This window comes from Alligator mississippiensis, chromosome 11, assembly GCF_030867095.1.
Source record: "Alligator mississippiensis isolate rAllMis1 chromosome 11, rAllMis1, whole genome shotgun sequence".
NCBI lineage: Eukaryota > Metazoa > Chordata > Crocodylia > Alligatoridae > Alligator > Alligator mississippiensis.
In genome coordinates, this window is record NC_081834.1 from 37012691 (window position 1) to 37026934 (window position 14244).

General features: G+C 39.6%; 1 protein-coding gene across 2 annotated transcripts in view; it reads left to right on the forward strand.

Annotated features, from left to right (window-relative positions):
• Nucleotides 1–14244, forward strand: part of THSD4 (thrombospondin type 1 domain containing 4) — a 702916-nt gene that overhangs the window by 38336 nt on the left and 650336 nt on the right. For both annotated transcript variants that reach the window (XM_059714825.1, XM_019477615.2), the window contains exons 2-3: nucleotides 4322–4419; nucleotides 9112–9181. In XM_059714825.1, coding sequence (XP_059570808.1) covers nucleotides 4391–4419; nucleotides 9112–9181 — 99 coding nt within the window. In that variant the 5' untranslated portion in view covers nucleotides 4322–4390. The remainder of the gene's footprint in view (nucleotides 1–4321; nucleotides 4420–9111; nucleotides 9182–14244) is intronic.

Below are 14244 nucleotides of genomic sequence, written 5' to 3' on the forward strand. Positions count from 1 at the left end.
ATAACCCAGGTTCCATAGATGAGTTTGGCCTTGTACATCAAGAGATGCAGTATGATTCACCCTCTTTCCTTGTTCTTCTTCCTGCCCTGGTTGACCATAGTTTGTGCAGAGATTGTACAAATGTATCCAGCTTGTTTAATGTACTGTACTGTGCAACTCTGTATGGAGGTGTTGTCAATGTAGTGAACTGGAGGCAATCCAAAGGGCTCATGTACATGGTTATTAGCTGCTTCTCTGTATTAAACTGTTCTGCCAGTATGCAGGAGGTTATAGTCAAAGACTGTCTTTGCTTTATTAAAGGGATTTTGTAAAATTTTGTAAAGACAAATCTCACCCAACATTATTTGCTATTGAACTTTTCTTAACTAATAAAAAAGTGAGCTGTAAATCAGTGGAAAATACTACTTTAGAAAGTCACTCAAGTTTCATAGCTACTTCAAATAGCCATTGTCAATAGCTGGCAAGATATACTATCTAACCAGAAAGATAAATATCAAAGGAAATTTAACTTGGTTTGCCATGTATTTAAGGCAACAAGACAAAATAGGTCATACAGCTCTGACCTATTTTGAACATAATTGAGTTTGGGTATATCTAGATGATGGAAGTATCATTGCTTCAAGTTAAAATTGTTTTATAAGATTTTTCATTGCATATGTGTACACACAGACAGATTAAGAAGGTTTTGCTAAGTTTATAGCTAATGCATAGATAATAGGAAGTGACAGAAATTAAAGGAATGAGAAGCTGAAAGGCTTCCTAAGGATTGTATGGGAGTTCCTGAAAGTGAAATACTTTCTGTTCACAATAAACAAAAGGTACAGTCACTTGAAGAATTCCATGTGATAGGTCTCATGATATTTAAGAGGTTAAGATAACTAATTAATTAGCTCTCTGAATATTTTTTGAAACTTTCTTAAAGGAGGAGAATGCATTTAACTTGATTAGCCTAGTGGCTTCCCAGCAAAGCTTCTTCTTTTCTTAACCTCTGTGTCCTATCAGATCTCTCTCAGCGATTATATTTTTGTGTACTGTATCATTCAGCAGTGCTTAAGATATTATGTGTAACTTTCTAAAAAATGGCAAGCATAGTTCTAGTAGGTATTTCTTCCCTGGGTAGCTGTTGTTCTCCTTTTCACCCCATTTTGACATCTCCTTTATTATTATTAATAATGCTATTTTTCTGATTCACTTAAGGTGCCAAATTTTGGCATCTAGTAGAGCTAAGGAAGGGTGATCCTGTGTGAGTACTGGAAATTGTGAGAGGTAGTATGACTGTAGGGACCACAATCAGTTGTAATACCCTCTAGGGCTAGGCAAACTTGGTTAAGAATTGAGGAGGGGAGAAGTAAAGTCTAGGAAGTCTAGTGGGTGGGGGGGAGGGGGGGCTGACCATAAAAGGCTTGATTTGTCAAAAACAAAACTTTTTGTGGAAAAGATCACTTTTAATGGAAGGGAAATTTTCTCTGGTCATGATAGAACTGCCCCAGAATAGCCTGAATTTGTATTTATCCACCAGGATAGTTCTGAGGTTAGCACACTCGCTTGGGATGTGGGAGATGCAGGCCTTTTAATAGGATAACCTTTGTCCCGTGTGAGTGACCTAACCACTGCTGTCTCTTACTCTGGTCCAGTTAATATTTAATTACATAAATGGAAAAAGCTATAGTGAGATTAAGAAATGTCGATGACCTGAAAGCCAGCAAGCTTAGTGGTAACAGGGCAGATGTGAATTCAGTGCATCTTCTTTCTGATTTTTGAAGAATTTTCAAAGGTCTTGGCTTTTTCCCAGGGTAGACTATAGAATATCTTGGAAACTTTCAACAATTTTCATGTTGTGTTAAGTCTTATATACATCTCTGCTTAACACCACCCAACACCACAGTTCATGACAAGATACATTGTGTGTTATTCCTTCTGCAATCATTGTGGTGTGCATGGGTATATGGGACTGTGCTTTGCTAGATGTATCTGCAATACTTTCAGATTCCTTCAATTTAAAAAAAATGTTTGTTTTCGTATTTACAAGACCTCAAGAATTATTAACTGCTGTAGACTGCTTGTAAGGCTTTTAGAAGTTTCAAAATCTGTTGTGTGGCCCTTACGTTAATTACCTATCTAACATCTCATTGCATGCTTCACATCCCATTGAGGGCAAATGAGTGACATAGTTTCAGAACTTTGTACTAAAAACTCTGGGTAAAATGTGCATAATAAACTTCGGAGTTTATTGTTCTTGGGCACTGTGTCTTCACATGCACCTGGGACTGCAGCAAATTGAGTTGGGTTGGAGCAGCCCCCGCTGGCAGAGACTCTGAGGAGTCAGTCTGCCAGCCCGGTGCTGCTCCCCTCAGCTAAATGTGTTGTGGAGGGGCTGGTTGGGGCATGAGGGTGCTTCAGTGTGGGGCTAGCCGGCAAACAGCCCCCTGCACTGAAGCACCCTCGAGCCCCAGCCAGCCAGGGCAGCATCTATATGTGCACTGCTGTGGAGTAAAAAAAACTCTGCAGCAAGATAGTGCTTGTATTTACAAGTACTACCCTGCTGCATAGTTAATTAGTTTAGCCTAGTAGTTTACCATGCAGTATGTCATGTAGACACGCACACTGTGTCCATAAGAACATCTTTTTGTTTTTCAGAATAAGGTGTCATTTGCAGAGTAGATTAGGTTGATACACATTTATTTTTATGTCTGAATTAGTATCACATCACAATCTTCCACTGGGATCACATTCTTCTACCTCTCCTCCTGCCTACACCCCCCCCCTCCCCCCAGGAGCACATGGAAAGAAAAGATTATCTTGGAATGAGAAAAAAAAATCAGAGAAAGAAAGTACATCTGGTAAATCTGATTTGAAACTGCACCGGTGGCAATCCATGTTACATACGTATCCTCTAGGTTCTACTACCGTGAATCCAAGATTGTTGGCCTTGGAGTTTCTGATAATTACATATCAGGTAGCAGGAAAAGAGGTCTTTGTTTCCTTAACAATTTTTGCAAGAATGTCTTTAGTAACTAATTTCTTAGGGCGTCTGTCAAAATGCTTAGCAACTTTTTTTTTGTAGGTTTGGCAAGAATCTAAAGGGAAGCAGGCCTAATGGTGCAAAGTGGTGCACTTCTGGCATAAAGTCATGCCTACTGACACCAGCAGAGGATCTAGCCCAAAGTACTGGATATCTTTGTAAAATAAAATTGTGTAGCTGTAGGCATTTGTATTTGGGAAGGAGAATAATTTGAAAGCACTCTTACAGAGAGGCATGTAACTGTTTGTAAATGATATAATACAGGCCAGAGTTGATTCAGCTCTGAGATGTGTAGATGTAGGTTCAGTCCTTAACTGAAATTAAATTATTTTTTCCTAAGGTTAATACTGTGCTCTCCCACATCAGTTGTTTGGGCTCTTATTAGTATCTCAATTTGCTTTCCCAGTATCCGAAACTTTACCAAGCAAGCAAGTCCTTTAGTATCTCAACAATTTAGGATTTAACCACACAATAAAGCTATATTTGGGCAACAGAAATCACCTACAGATTTGCAGAACTAAGAATCACAAATATAAAATTCTCTTATGAGGGGAGGAAGGCCAAACTCATAGTTAGGATGGTTGGCTGGGACTGGGGAACTCTGGGTTCAGTGCTTTGCCAGGAACTTTCTGTGTTCCTCAGCGCTGCTGTCTACGAGGGTGACACCCGTGCCCAGCAGGAATGTTGGGAGGTGCTCGGATATTATTGAAGCAACTTGGAGAGGTAAAGTATAAAAGGTTGAATTCAAAGAAGGATGTCTTGGCTGTTGTGTTTTGGCTGTACTCAGGGACACATTTTCTGTTGCATGTACCCAAATGCTTAGGCAATATACACTCCTGCAGAGCACTGGCACCAATATTTGGAAACCTTTTAAAAATGTTCTGTCCTATTCTAAAATAAGTCACTACACAGGGCCTCAGCTTGCTACTGGTTATGAAATAATGGCAAGGCATGTGTTGGAGAAAGAGAGGAACTGAAGCTTTCAAAGGGATTAAAAGGGAACGTGAAATAAAGACATAAATTAATACCAGTTATATGAACCTGGTTATTCCTGAGTTAGCAGTTCATTCTTGTTAAGCAAAGCACTTCAGCACTTAAGACCCATTGATTTCAGTTGGAGGTAAGCATAGGTTACATGTTTTCCTGAACAGGGATAGACTTAAGTTCTAACCTGAATTGTTGCAAAGTTCAAGGGAGTTTGGCTATAAATGTTTGGTGTGGGTCCATCTCTAGTTTCATAGGCATCTTGGAAAATTGCCAATAAAAGATGCTGACATGTTTTTCTCTCTTATTCTGCAGGATTCTTGTGTAATCTGCATCATATTCTAACGCAGTTTTTATCCTCAAGACACTTCACAGTAAAAGATCATGGTAGACAGCTTAATAGTATCTTTGAGGTAAGTTGTACTGTAAAATACCCTTTTAGAAGTATTTAATGTGCTCTTTCAGATTGCAGTAAGTATCAATTGATTATTTGTCTGTAGGCTTTAAAAGCTAGAGGCATATTGTCTATTTGGACCATTGGTGCCTTAATACAAAGTCATATTCAAAGAGTTGATTGATGAAGTATGTAGATTCCTTTAAAGGGATCGGACAAGGACCTTGTTTCAAGTGGAGCATGAAGTGTGAAAGGTCTCAGTGTCTTGTTCAAGTTTAGTGGGCAGGACTTCTGTTAACCTTGCACTTGTATATTAGCAGGATTTCTTGCAAACTTCTTCATCTTTTTATTGAAGTTAATAGTTCCCTTTTGCAGTAAATGCTTTTTAAATAATTTTGATCTTGCAAACCTAAATACATTAATACTTACATTGGAGTTAATTCAGAGAGCATAGTTGTGTGTTACTGAAAAGGTCCAGTGTGATGGACATCTTTTGAAAGTTCAGCTATTTTTGTATTTTAGAAAGCAAACTTTCTGAATATGCAGGTGACTGCTAAGCGTAAGCTGTGCATTCATATCTCTTTAGGAATGACAGCTGTGTCTTGTGCATGAAATATTTTCTTTCATTTAGATGGAAGTAGAGTGGTAAAGATTCCAAACTCTCCATCTTCTGAATTTCAAATGTCAGGTATTTTATTGAAATCCCTAGATCCAAAGCTACACCTGTGGTTCCAGGTTGGATTCCACACTGGAATGGATGACAAAAAGGGGGTGGTTATGGCTACATTGCAAAAGATGTGATTGTAGCTCATGGAAATACACCTGAGTTTAGTGGGATACAGTTTTGGCCTCTGAGTACTCAGTTGATGTCACTGACAGTCTTCTGCAGTCTGCACTAAAGCCCCTGCTGCTGAAGCTGAACTGTTATCAGCGAGCCAGCTAGCTAGCTAGTATATCATGTAAACTGTAACTGCACCTCTGGTTTGCAGGAAAATTGTATGATCTACTGTGGCAAATCACTCTGCTGTTTTTATTGGAGTGGTACATGGACGTTCTGTTTGACAGTGTGATATATCGTGATGTAGGATTTCACATCTTTTTCCTAATTTTGATGTAAATTTATTCTTTTTGGCTTTTTGCACATTAAGAGGACCTAAACAAACTCACTGGAGCAGCAGGAACCTATTTTTGTAGGTTAGGGCTCAGTATTAGTCAAGCATGATTAAATAAAAAAAGATGTCAAATCCAAAAAAGTTAGCTAAAGCAAACTATCAAGTGAAATGACATTAAAAAAATGCCACACATTGACTGAAAACCAGAGGTTTACCTTAGGAATGAATAAGTAGTCGTGCCAGGTTTCTTACGTGTTTGAAACGATAGGTTGATAACAAATGTTTCTGGCAGACCCAACTGTGTACATGAGCAAAAAGTATAAACTACCCTCATTGTCTCTCATAGAGACAGAGATGCAGATAATAATTCAGCCTCTTTAGAGAATGGTCAGGAAAAGCTTGGCACAGAATAATCACACAGGAGCTAAGGATTTCAATTCTAAAGTGGGCATTATTAATCTGGTAAGTAATTTGCTTTGAAGATTACAGCTCTCAGTCTCTCCAGATCTACACTTTTGCAGGAGTTTAATAGCATATATTCAAAGAAATGTGCAGCCCACTGTAGTGATGGGAAAACCTTTTCCTTTTACAGTTCTTGTAAGTGTTAATTTCTTTATGAAAATACAAAGCTTAATTTTGCAGCCTCTTAGGGAAGAAAGGGAGTAGATGCTATAAAGGGAGGAGGTGAGGACCCCCAGAAAGAAGCAAAGCAAGCATTTATCTAGAAAAAAATGAAAGAGTAAAAAAATTATTTTAGCTACAATTCAAGTTGAGGCTGCCAGGGGTTGTCTTTAATTTGTGTTATAGTTAATTACATGGAAATGTCATACTTTCAGTAAACCTTCACTGGAAATAGTGTGCTATTAAGGAACTCACAAGGACAATGGGAAAATATTAGTAGGTTCTGGATTACCAGACACATTTGAGGAGGCAGTATGGTTTAACAGCTGGGAGACTTGAGTTGTGCGTTCAAGATCTTCATTTCAGCTGGTCTGTGATCTTTGGACAAATTAGTTTCCATCTTTGTACCAATTTTCCCTTTTCTCTCTCTGCCTTTAGATTGCCCTTTTCTTGCGATATGTTTAGGCAGTGCCTAGCACTGGCACTAACTCCAACTGGATCTTCTATGCACTCATGAAAGCAAAGAACTATAACATGCATTGAATTTTTTTTGAAATCTTCTGATTTTTGAGAGAATGGCACTGCAAAACTCATTTAGTTACTTTTTTTTTACCCTTTTCATGGCTTATTGCTTTATGCAAGAGGCACAGAACATGATGATGATGAGGTGGTAGGCACCATGTAATTAATGCTTATTATCCAGTGGACAGTTCTTTTCTCAGTATGTCAATGAACGCAAACACAAATGTTTTTCATATGTAGGGAGCTTTTTCTCTTGTGTTTTCTGTTTGACTTGTACAAAAAAAACCTGTTTCTGTCTAGTAGCCCCTTCTCCAAAAGATCACAATATACAGAGGGAAAAAAGGAGCTGGGTTTGGAAGGAAAGCTGAATTTTGTCTTGTCCATTAGTTTGCAGCAGGTTTTTGTGGGATTCTCTTTGTTTAATCGGATCCACCACTTTTGCCTCTCCATTTGGGGTTCAGAAACTGCTGGCTACTCATTCCTTCATGTGGAGGGCCACTAATTCTTACAATAGGCAAACTGGGCAAAAATTGTAGGTACAAGTGAATGTATCATGGAATAATAGAAAATTAAGGTTGGAAGGGATGCAACAAGGAGCAACACATTTAAAGCTGTGTCTATGTCTGAATTGCCGAATCTTTCCAAATCAATTTGGAGGGTTCTGATTCAATTCGGAGAGATTAAAGGGTTTCCTGATTTGATTCAGATTTGGAGATTTGGCCACCGAATTGGGCCGAATCTCTGCCAAATTGAATTGGGGACTGAAGCTTTGCACAGCCCTAACAGTCAAGTTGGTCATGCATGACTTGCCCTTGGTGAATCCATGCCAACTTTTCCTAATCACCTTCTTCTTCTTCAAATATTTAGAAATAGATTCTTTGAGGACCTGCTTCATGATTTTTCTGGGGACTGAAGTGGGACTGACTGGTCTGTAGTTCCCTGGATCCTGCTTCTTCCCTGTCTTAAAAATGGGCACTATATTTGTCCTTCTCCAATTGTCTTGGACCTTCTCATTATCATGAATTTTCAAAGATAATGGCCAGTGGCTCTGCAATCATGTTAGCCAACTCTCTAAGCACCCTTGGATGCATTTCATCTGGCCCCATGAACTTGTACACGTCCAGCTTTTCTTAATAGTCTGTAACCCAGGGGCAGGCAAAATACAGCTCATGAGCTGGTTCTGGCCCACGAACTGGTTGCCCCTGCAATGCTCCACATGGGGCTGAGCCCCACCTGCTCCCACCTGGGCAGCCTGCATCTACACTTCCCCCAGCCCCAACCCCAGCCAGCGTGCAGCTTCTGGTGGGGATGTTCCCAGTGCGGCTGCAGCCAGCCAGATGCTCCTCTGCTCCCCTCACCTCCAGAAGGAGCAGCTGGGCTGAGGCTTCCCATCCCCCTCCCCCTGCCCAGAGCGGTGCAGCAGGGGGCAGGAGTGGGAGGAGGAATGGCCACTGGAAGCAAGAGGAGCACAGTAGCACTCAGCTGGCTGCAGCCACACTGGGAACAGGCTCACTAGAAGCTGCGCATGCTGGCGAGGGCTAGCAGGGCTGTCCTGCTCCCCTTGGCTCCAGCTGCAGCTCCTGCTTTTGCTGTGTCACTCCAGGTGGGTGGGTGGGGGGAAGCTTCAGTGGGAGGCTCCTGCACAGGGCATGGAGATCCAGCTCCAGCTCGTGGCTGCCTTCCACCTGTGCTGCTCTCCTGCAGGGGCTGCTCATGAAGTCGGGTGGATGAAGTGGGTGGAAGGTGGCTGGGAGCTGAAGCCAGAGCTTCATGCACTGGGCAGAAACCTCCTGCTGAAGCTTCCTGCCTGCCCACCCAAAGTAGCATGGCACGGCAGGGGCAGGTGTAGGAGTAGTGGCAGCAGCAGCTGCAGCTGGAGGAGAGGAAAGCAGAACAACCCCGCTGGTCCTGACCGGTATGCAGCCTGGTCTGGCCTGGCACAGTGCAGTTCTGGCTACAAGTCTGGGGACTACATGGCGTGGCACAGGGTCAGCCTGGCCTGGCCTATCTCCTCCATGCTGAAATTATAAGACAAGGGGTTTTCCCCACATGCCAGTTGTAGGGAAAGAAACATGTCTTGTATTCAAGTAAGTATTGTTTTACCAATCAAGCAAAAATATGTTTAAGTTTGTATTAATAAATTGCACCTTGTATATCCTGGGAGGGTGCAGTTATTTGGCCAGCTCAAACTATCCTTTCTTTGCTATGCTCTAAATTATTGAGTAGTTTTGCAAGTATGAATCTACCCACATGTGTGTTATATAAACACTTGCCACATAGTTAAAGCAGTATTATTAAATAAGGGTTTTTCATAACATATAATGAAACTTCTCACATTGGTAATGCCATACAAGTACATTAGCTTGTACAGGATCATTACCCGTGACAGATTGCTAGGATACATGGTCTGATTCATTGATACCTGCAATATTTAATATTCAATATTTTTTTTTCAGAATTCTCAGTTCTCTAGCAGTGTTAGGATTTCAGCTTGTCATCCCACAGGGCTCAATTGAACACAGAAAGGTAAGCTACAGAAATTCAAATTTCGTATAATTAAGATAGAGAATAAGTTAGAACAAGTAATAGATACAATATTGTCACTTCCACGGTCAGGCTTTAATGAGAAAGATGGGAGACTGTTGAGGCCTTTCTTATAGTGTTGGAATTCTCTACTGCCAGATCCAGTTTTGGCTCCGAGTTCCTGGTCAGGACAGAGTGACTAGTGCCATTCAATAGCAACCTTTATGAGGTGGTATTGGATACACTTTGCAGGGATTGATATTCACTCTACATACTCAAAGAAGTGGCCTCTGAAAGTGGCTTAAAGTGAGGAACGTCTCTACTACAGCAATCTATCCTGGTCCCTGGGAGAGTTAATTCACTGGGAACATTTCTAACTTCAGTTGGCTTTAGTAGCAATAATTTACTAGTTTACTGGAATTCAAATTTTAATTTTTGTTTTACCATTGTAAGAAACTAATTGTGCAGATTTGATCACTTTCTGGGACTATGAATTTAGTTGCTCTGTGCAACTATTAGTTAATGGTTTTGTTACTCATTAAATTATATCAAATTTAGATGAAACACAAAGGGGAGAGCCCATTGTGACTCTGGGAAAACTGGGTATGTTGGAGTTGGGCCCTTATTCTTTATGGTATCCTAGAGGTGGTAAAATTAACTTTTAAATAATTCCATATGTGAATTACTGAAAAGCTTTATAGTAGAAGAACAGCAGAAACACTGAACCTAGAATACAAGGTAGTGATAAGATATTGATTTACTTAGTTAAAACAGACTTGCCATGGTTAAATAGCCATGGTTAAATGCTTATAAATTGGAGGAATGATTTGGTGCAAATGACAAGGGAATAATTAACATTGTATTTGCAGCTAGTTTTATTGTTAAAAACGAGTAGAGAATATTTTCGTGAATGACCATAAAAACCAACCTATTCAGGCTACTTACTCAGGCTAAGGCGGAGTAAAATGATAAGCCTTGGAGCATGCCTTAGAGGTCAATACACTTCACCTTCTGTAAGACAAATGTTGCAGAGAATTCCTGAGCCAATGACTGCCCACCAAAAGTGTTGTGTCTCCATGTCTCTAAACCAATGTTTGAATCTGGGGTTGATTAGTAGGAGTGTCTTGCTGATCTCAGCTGCCAGGTTATTGAACAAGGATGGAAATATGAGAGATGGACAGATTGGATCCCAACCATGCATAGCTTTATAGATCCAAATCAGCACCTTGAATTGTACTAAGAACCAATTTGGTAGCTTTTTAAAATCTTTTCTTGGTATCAGACGCGGTCTTATCACATGTTATCCAAGTACATTATAACTGTTAAATATACCAAGTAGCCTAATCCTCACAAATTAAACATTTCCTATAGAGAGTACATACATCTTTTAAATATGTTAGCTTTGTGTAAAAATTAAAATTAAGTTGTATAAAATTTTGAGGGGGAGGGTAGTGTTATTTTATTTTCCCTGAAGGCAATGAGATTCATGGCAAGTTTGCTATATGGGGGAGGGAAGTTTGAAAGCTGTGGGTTAGCCAACTCAGTGAATCTGATTTCAGCTTTCATGATATGTTGCTGAAAAATCCATTACTCTTGAAGAACACAGCTGTCACATTCAACTCCTTGGGGGATCCCGTGGAGTCTAGGTGTAATACAAGTTCAGTGAAGTCCAGACTGCAACTTTTTGGCCTGGGACAACTACCTAATAGTTTGATCCAAAGAACAAGCACCATGCAGCATGTTGCTTATTAAATAACTTTATTGCTGTGTGCCTTTTGTTTGAATATTGTATGATTGAGACAGGCATGGCAGCGGCTGGTGCTGATCTGTTTTCAGCTGCCTGCTGCTACTTAGCCTTTCTGTTTTGTTATGCTGCCAGTGGCATAATTAAGCTTCTAAATGGACTTAAAAAAAGCTATTAAGTAAAATAGGGTAACTGAAAGAAACAGCTGTGTCATTCTAGTAAGTTCCCAAACTAAGCGTAATAACATCAAATTAATTCTGGGTTAGTTGAATAAAAAATGCAGTAAGTCTGGGCCTTCATATGTATTAGTTTAAAAAGGCTAAAAGTCTGGCATTAAGGGACATTTTTTTCAGTTCCTAGGAAACACCATTGGTGACCACTTTGAAACTGTTCATTCTTTTGTAGACAAGAGAGATGGAGACTTCCCCAGTGAAGGTTCCACACAGATTCAAAGTCTATCTGTCACTACTCCCAGTCCTGACATGGGACAGTTCCTATTTATGTCAAAGTTAGCTTACACCAGAGGTACATACTCATTAAACTTCCCCAAATCTCTGACTTACGAGTCAACCACGAGACAAAAAAAGCTGCTGTTAGCTCCTAACACTAAGATAGACATCTTTCTAATTGAGTGTCAGCCCTTGGCTTTGTAACTCAGGGAAGAGGTCCTGTTTTGTTTGTACTGAGACTCGGGCGCATGTTTGCTGTGGCAGTAACTTTTCTCCTGTTAGTGGCTCCTCTGTGTTTTTGTACTAACCCCCTTTTACTGAGTTTGGAAAGAACTGTAGATCAGCAGGGAGGAAGTTCAGTCTTTGGTGGGTGAGCAAGGCTTCCTGCTTTGAAACAGTAGCTCAATTTAATGTTGGAATGAACAATACTACTTAACATTGTTTGGTATCTTTCATAGATCCTTATGTAAGGCTCTGCAAAACTAAAAATAACAGACCAGCAGTCAGTGCATTCTATGGAAAATGAGTGATCTGAGCCAATCTCCATGAATAACGAGTATTTAGATGTGGCCCTTACTCGTATGTTTATCTTAGAGGTTAAAGTTGAGCATGTATACAAGTCTTTGCATTATTTTTGTTGTAGCATGTGGTTCTGGAAAATACTCTGATTCTTCTCCCTGCACCTTGCAGAGTTGGCTTATTTATTTATTTATTTTTTATTGTGAAAGCTACAGACAGGAAATACAGTTGTATTACTGGCCTTGAATTGTTGGCTGAATGTTCCACTAAAATATTTCTAAACAGTACAATTATTTTCTTATTCGGAGGTGTTTTTGGAAACAATTGGTGGGAAAGCACTTGTAATGTCTTTAGACACCCAAAGCAGAAATGAGACCATGTTTCTTAAGTTTAGGAAAAAGGACTTTTTTTGTTGATGGGTTGTCCGCCCCCCTTCTTCCCCCCACCCCTCCCATTTAAAAGGGTCTTATTAATGATTTCTGTTTTTTGTTTCCTCTTTTAAAAAAGTGTATAAAGGTTATCAGGGGTAGAAATGCCTTTGCCTTCAAGGCATCCTGGAATAGGTTACTGTTTTAAGATCATATCTTACATCAGCTTGTTTGGAAGTTGCTTTTAAACAAAAGTCCACTTATTTTTCTGATGTTAGGTTTTTACTTAGTTTGAGATACTGACTTGGGTATAATTCTAATAGGATATGACCCATTGGCTGTGTTTTGCATTTTGTGTTTAGGACTTTCAGTGTCAGTGAAGAAATGTAGGCTTTCTTTATCCCAACATATTGGAAGAAATATTTTAGGAGGAAAAGAAAACTTGCCTTTAGCAATTTCTGCAAGAGCTGAGTTCAGTGGATTCCTTTCCTCAAAAATGTAGAAATAAATTGATTTCTGGCACGACAACCTAAGTTTAGTTAGATAGGAAAATTAGCCAAATGGCTTACACAGTGGAGAAATGCAAATGGAAAAAGACTGTGGAGATGACAGCACCAGTTGGGAGAGTTTATTTTTCTTGTTTGCTGTTTCTTCTTCAGCACATTTGCTGCTTTCTGGAGCAATTGAAATTCAATATGACCTTTTCCCAACTTAGTTCCTTCTTTTTGCATTGAAAATCATAGGATTTTACTTTTACAGAAATATGTTGTACAGTTATTATTCGGATAATACTTGGTGAGAAATGCTTTGGTTTTTTGCTGGGTAATATATTTAATTTTGGAATTGATAATATGGAAATGGAAGTGTTTGAAACTCAAGCTTGTCAATTGCAGAGAACAATGGGACTGTACCAAAATGTCTAGCATCAGAAAAACTATTAAATACTGAACATTACATAGTTTTTTCCTATGGACATTTGAATCTGACAAGTATCATTGAACTTATGGGCACAAGTCAGAAAATGAAGAATATCTTTGCGTGGTTCCTGAGACCAATAACAGCAGAGCTATTTGCAATGTTCTGTACCTGTAATGCAGAACTACCAAAAAACCCCTGTTTTGCATTTTGATTTCATTTTGGAGATGCTGTGCTTTTGAAAAGCAGTTTCATTTGGTGGCCTTCAGTGTACAGGCAGTCCTTGACTTACAACGTTTATAAATTGACACCCTGTTTCAACTTTCTGACGTCAGTTTCCACTTTACAATGCTTGATCTGATGTGACGCTGCACCAGTGAACAAGTTTGCTGCATCGCCCATCTCCCTGGAGAGCATCTGTTCAAACTTCCTTGGATGCTTTCTTTAAGAAAGCAGACAAGACTCCAGAAAAACCTGCAGCCGAGATTCCTGAGACGCATCCAAGAACCCTTCAGAAAGTCCAGCAAAGTCACCTCAAAGAAGTCCTTCCAAATCAATATGATTGCTATTTACAATATAAATACGCTAATGTAGCTATATTACTCATCTGTAATTGATTGAGTACAAAATTCTGGGGTATTTTTGGCGAGAATAGGGTATCGAGCCTTGGTTCAGGAACCAATCCCCCATTTATAACATTGTTTCCTATGGGAAAATCGGTTCCGAGTTGCAACGTTTTGACTTAAGACGCAGTTTTCAGGAACCAATTGGGTCGTAAATCCAAGGACCGCCTGTGTTCATTTCTTATTTTTATGACGCATAATCTCTATGTATAGTGTCATCATGAAGTTAGGCTAACTTCTAATGCTGGTAAACAAAGATGAGTTGTGGTTTGATAACAGAATATTTAATTGTCTTTCATGCTACTTGTACTCAGGAAAGATCAAATAAGCTCTCAATGTCTTGTCTGAAGTCTATCCCTAATATTGTTTTCAGTCTTGAAGGTTTGAGTGACCCCCTCACTGCACATTTTATTGCTGCTTTACATTTACTTTTTTCATTCAGTTGTCC